This window comes from Cygnus olor, chromosome Z, assembly GCF_009769625.2.
Source record: "Cygnus olor isolate bCygOlo1 chromosome Z, bCygOlo1.pri.v2, whole genome shotgun sequence".
NCBI classification, from domain to species: domain Eukaryota; kingdom Metazoa; phylum Chordata; class Aves; order Anseriformes; family Anatidae; genus Cygnus; species Cygnus olor.
The window spans coordinates 51,918,402-51,924,143 of NC_049198.1; the positions used below are offsets into that span (position 1 = coordinate 51,918,402).

General features: G+C 50.2%; 1 protein-coding gene across 1 annotated transcript; it reads right to left on the minus strand.

The window, feature by feature from the left end:
* Window positions 1-416: 416 nt before the first annotated feature.
* Window positions 417-5,413, minus strand: TMEM271 (transmembrane protein 271). Its single transcript, XM_040542174.1, has one exon. The coding sequence runs from the start codon at window positions 5,372-5,374 to the stop codon at window positions 4,256-4,258; it is 1,119 nt and encodes a 372-aa protein (XP_040398108.1). The 5' UTR covers window positions 5,375-5,413; the 3' UTR covers window positions 417-4,255.
* Between the last annotated feature and the right edge of the window lie 329 nt (window positions 5,414-5,742).

A 5,742-nucleotide genomic window follows, 5' to 3' on the forward strand; every position in this document is an offset into this window, starting at 1 on the left:
GCAAAATGGAGAAAAGGTTTTCATATGTACTATGTCCAAAAGCAGAAACAGATTGCCCTCCTCATGTGAACATTCAGAAACCTTTTCTGATGATTAAACGTTATGTCTGAAATATATCTAAGTTATACCAGCCACCATAGCGCTTTTTGGTGAACCAAAGAAGTCCTACAGTGAAATCAAACTTTTGAGTAAAATCTGTACTATTTGAATACGATTTCCTTCTAGCATCATTTTTTCCTGTTTTTAGATTCACATATATTCTGTCAATTACAATGCAAAGTATAAGTAACAGATTTAAGCAAGGATGTTGGAGTGTGAAAATAATTCATGTGAATTGCTAATAGGCTAGTGGGAATACATTTTTTCCACATGAAGGCAAATCGCGTTGCATCAAAGACAGCAGATTTGATTTTCCACTGTTTCATCCCTTGACTAGCCGCTATTACCTGTAAAAGGGACTGGAAAGCTGGGAGCAGTCTGCTACCAAATCAGTACTCCACTGTCACCAAAAGAGCAGTATTGCGTCTATTCTTCCCTCCCTTTGAACAGATGTGAGTAAAGCTGTGAGCAAATTAAAACTACAAGCCGTGGGGCAAAAAGCAGTCTTGTCATTACTTCAGCTAAGCAAAATGGAGATTTGATAGCACATACACGATGTCTCTCTTCCGTTCTCCCTGGTTTTGCTATTTAAGGAAAAAGCCTTGTAATTAGCATCCTCCAGTGACATGAATCGATCAGGTTTGCATTTGCCTTGACAATCATGTGACAGGGAATGGAAAACAGAGGGATGGTATGAGTCCTCTCAGGTAATTAACCTACGCTCCAATGCTTCCCACACCAGCCTATTTTCAATTTCGGCACAGTACAGTTTATACACTCTAACATTATTGCTCAGAAGAGAGAGTGATGATTCAGGTTTACTAAAAATGGCTTCACAATACTGCAATCATGCTTGTGAAGCTTCATCTTGAATCCTGTATTTATAAGTTTCTTCTCACTGAGAAATAAATACGTGTAGTGTTTTATCAGAAAAGTTTGTCACCAGATACCTGAAACACTTGTATACCATCTTTTAAGAAAACATGGCTTGTTTGGTCAATTTGCCTGCCAATTTTTTCTTTTTTCTTTTTTCTTTTTTTTAATATGTATAATACCATAGGTGACCTCCCTTAATACCGCTATCCATACAAATAATAAATAACTGAGAAATAATATGCCTCTGCTGCATCCTGTCATGCCAGAAGATCAATATTACTTTAGAGATTATTTAGAGTAGGTGTTACATATTGTTTGTGCCCAGACCCACTGAAGTCAATGAAATGATGCCTACTGGCTTCTGTGGGAGTCCAACTTGGACATTGTTCTGGCAATCTGTCCATCACTAAACTAAAATATTACAGGGGATAAAAGCCCAAATGAAGAAAAGTAGAAATTCGGGAACTGAAACTGAGCCACAAATAAATATCCTAATTCAATGGCATTCTGAACAGATTTAAATAAAACACGAAACACACATACACACGTACACATGCGCACGCACGCACACAAAAAAAAGTTATGAATTTAACAATCTTAAAAATTCATAGTTTAAAATTGTTTACATTTAAACAATTGAGTATAATAGGTAGCTTTCTTGACTTTCCATTTATTTCCCTGAGCACTGATCTTTGGAACATCTGGAGTTTCAGAATTGTCTAGTTCATAATTCCTAAAATAGTTAAGTAAAATACTGTCTTTTTAAGTCAAAAATCAATTCCTTAAGTAAAACTAAGATACAACTTCCATGAACTACAATGTATACAGCCAATTTTTTTGTTTGTTTTTTAAAGCCAACAACTATTGTTACACTTCTGACTCTGTATTTAGGCACCTAGCTGGTCTGTCTTTCACAATCGCTCTGGCAGTTCCTATTTGATTCCGTAACAGGATACTACGCTGTATCACAACTCATCTAAGTGGAGACCTACTGGTCTAAGGATTGAGCCTCGTTACTTTAATTACTCATTTTTGCAAAATATTTGGGTACATAAGCAGTACGGTAGGCTGTGGATTCGGGTTTGTGCCTAAATTAGTACTGTAGGTGAAGACTGCAGGACTTCCCAATAACTTCCCTGCAAGGGGTTAAAGAGCTGCATCTGCAGAGAGCCAGCACAAAGCCAGTCTTCGGTACTAAAACCAGACTTAGCTAGGGCAAATGTTTCAGGCTGGCCTTCTGCACAAGGAAATCTGCTGGCCAAAAAGATCTGCGCTTTACATTTCTGCAATGTAGAACTACGCGGCAACTTGGCAACTGCTGCTTCTAGCTGTCTTCCCTAGATGAGAGCTTTAATTGTGAGCTTCACAGACAACAGTTTGCAATTTTAAGACTTCTAAGGCATTCTGCATTTTAGATTATACAAAGTGTGCAAGTCAAAACACTTTAGAAAACAAAACGGTGCAGAGAGACTTGGTTATTTTTAGTCTAAAATCTTCCCTCTCCAATTCTAAGGCTGTAAATTACGTCAGTCTCTCTGCAGCTAAAAATTTTAAAATAATTTTGCATCGACCACAGAAATACATTGTAACTTTGCATTCCCTTAACTCTCCCTCTCTCCGGGTATCTGAGACACTGGCATTATGCAGCAGGCTCAAAACGCAGAATTAACTGAAAGGTTATTTTGCAATATTTCATTTCAGTATAGGGTAACTGGGGGAGGGACGACTGAACCAAATGCAATCTGAAGAGTTGCTTTTTGGCTCTTTGTGCAACATGAAATTAAGCTTTCACCTGTTCTCAAAAGATGTAAAAAATATGTCATACCTGCTTCCCTTAATTGGCACTTTCTTATACTATCTGATACTGGCGTTCCACGGCAGAATCCAAAAGGAGGATCTAGCAGTTTTTCTCTTTGCAGAAAGCCTTTTTAATACCTCCAAGTTCAGAAAGAGTTAACAGCATACAATCCCGTTAATTTTTCCCCTCTTCAGGAATTACAGTGGCCTCTTAAAAAAAAAAAAAAAGAAAAAAAAAGACAAATCTTACTTTGTAATAGGAGTATAAATACCGTTTTGAAAACACATTTGGAAGATGACTTCCAAGATGTTTTTTTTTCTTTTCTTTTCTTCTTTTTCCCTTTAAAACTGTGACCACTGCACCGGTTAAGGCTGTTTTACAATATATATATATTTCAAATAAAACTTTAATATTCAAGCTTACCAGATTGATGAATTGTAACAGGTAAAATGGAATTCTTTACAAGGTAAACCATGTAGTTGTACAAAATAGAATTAAACCTTCACCTGTGTAAAACGAAAAGAAATCCTGCCTTGCATTAAAAACACAGAACCTGTTTACAAAAAGGAATGTGTATGACATTTGGACTTCCTTTTAACTGCCACATCCTAGCAACATCTCAGCTGTTTTAGTAAAGGAACTAATCATCGATTTTAAACTGCAGTGAATTTACCAAACATTTTCACTATAGACTTCTGAAAGCTTTTACAGTAAGAAGTTATCAACAAAAGCAGGCACGTTAGTGTACAAAAACGTTGTTGATTTTTTTCCTGTTTCTTTTTCAAAGTGCAGGTTTTTCTCAATGTGCATCTTACAAGACCAACAAATGTTTTAACTCACTAAATCTTAAAACAGAACTCAATTCTCCCGAGGAGTAGTGTAAACGTTAAAGATCCCCAATACACCTCTAGTAAACGTGACACAAATGTCTCTGCGTTGTTTAGAAATTTAGCTCTTTTGAGAGGTAAAGAAGCTTCATGACACCTTTTCCTTACACTGGCTGGTTATCATAAATGGGTAACTCTGGACTGCTAAAGCTGGAGACTGATGAATCACTTGAAGGGAACTAAACTTGGCTACGGAGGAGAGGCGGCAGGAGGAACCAACCCTTAGGCGTTTCTCGCGCAGCCTTTGGAAAACTCAGCCGCCGGCGGTCGGAGGGGGACGGACGGACGGACGGACGGACGGACGGAGGGTCGGACGGAGGGTCGGTGTGCGGGAGGGCGGGGAGGGGTAACGGGGGGAGTCTGCGGAGAGCAGGGGCAGGAGGGAGGGCAGAGGGCAGGAGGAGAAGCTTCCGCAGAGCCAGAGGCACGGCGGCACCCGCTGCTCCCGAGGCGGCGGGGCCGTGCCGTCGGGGGCCGTGCCGTCGGGGGGCCGCGGCTGTCCCTGAGCCCCGCGGCGCTGCCGGTGCCGTGCCGGTGCCGTCCCGGTGCCCGCCGTCGGAGCGAGGAGCGGCCGGGCGGGGAGCCGGGCTCGGCGCTAGGTGCCGTGGGCGCAGGGCTCCCCGGGGTAGATCTCCTCGTAGGCGGGGGGCTGCTCGCTGGGCAGCGGGTAGCAGTACGGGTAGGAGGCGTTCAGCTCGGGATCCATGGGCGAGTAGCCGGGCAGCTCGACGGACGGGTGCCCGCCGCAGTGCACCTCCACGCCGGCCTCGTCGAAGACGTGGAAGACGCCCACGTTGATGTAGGAGACGGCCTGGAAGGGGCAATCCCCGGGGGTGAGCTCGGGCTCGCCGCCGGAGAACAGGGAGCCCTGGCTGTGGCGCGGCGCCCGCCGCCCGCCGCCGCCGCCCCGTCTTCGCCTCCGCCGCCCGCCCGCCGCCGCCGCCGCCGCCGGGGCCGCTCTCCGCCGCCGCCGCCGCCGCCCGCGCTGCTGCGAGGCCTTGTAGTTCTTGACGAGGAGCAGGTTGAGCAGGCCCAGCAGGCACTCCAGCGCGTTGAAGACGGTGGAGAGCACCAAGCCGCGCTGGTAGTCCCGCAGCTTCTGGCAGCGGAGCGCCGCCGCCGAGCCGTCGGGGGCCGCGGGGCCGCTCCGCGGGCGGGCCGCGCCGCCGGGCTGCAGCAGGCAGTAGTGCGAGTACTTCCTCTCCACCAGCGACACGGTGTCGCCGTCGATGACGGCGCCGGCGAAGGCGCTCAGCACGCCCAGCATGAACACCAGCACCCCCAGCAGCAGGAAGTTCTGCCGCCCCCCGGGCGACGCCTTCTCCCCCGGCCCCGACGGGGCGGCCGCCGCCGCCGATGCCGATGCCGATGCCGACGCCGATGCCGATGCTGCAGCCGATGCCGATGCCGCCTCCCCCCCGCCGGGGGCTCCGCCGGGGGCTCCGCCGGGTCCGCCGCCGGCCGGTGCCGCCGCCGCGGGCGCCTCGTCGGGCGGGCGGCAGCAGAGCAGCGCGGCGGCGAGCAGCGAGAGGCCGGCGGCCAGCAGCAGCCCCGAGTAGAAGGCGCCGGCGGCGGTGCCCAGGCGGAACGGCTCGCCCTTGAGCTCCGAGCCCAGCGAGAAGCACTTGAGGCCCACGGCGGCGGCGCTGAGGGCGCAGGCGAGCAGGAGGCAGCTGGAGAGCGCGGCGCAGGCTCCCCGCACGCTCCACTTCATCCTCCGCGCCGCCGCCGCCGCCGCCGCCCCGCCGCCCGCCTCATCCTCCTCCCGCGGCCCCCCCCGGCCCCGCGGCGGCGGCGGCGGCGCGGCGCGGCGCGGCCATGCGGGCGGCGGCGCTCCCCGACGGGACGGGGCGGCTCGGCTCGGCTCCGCTCCGCACGGCAGGCAGCCGCCGGCCGCAGTGAGCCGGGCGCGGCGAGCGCACACGGCTCCCCCCCCCCTCCGGCTCCCCCCCCCCCCCCCCCTCCGCCTCCCGGCCGCCGCCGCCTCCTCGTCCCCGCCCGCCCTCTCTTATCGCGGCGGCTGCGGGGAGGCGATTAATTATGGATGGATGGAGGGATGGAGGGAGGGATGGAGGGAGGGAG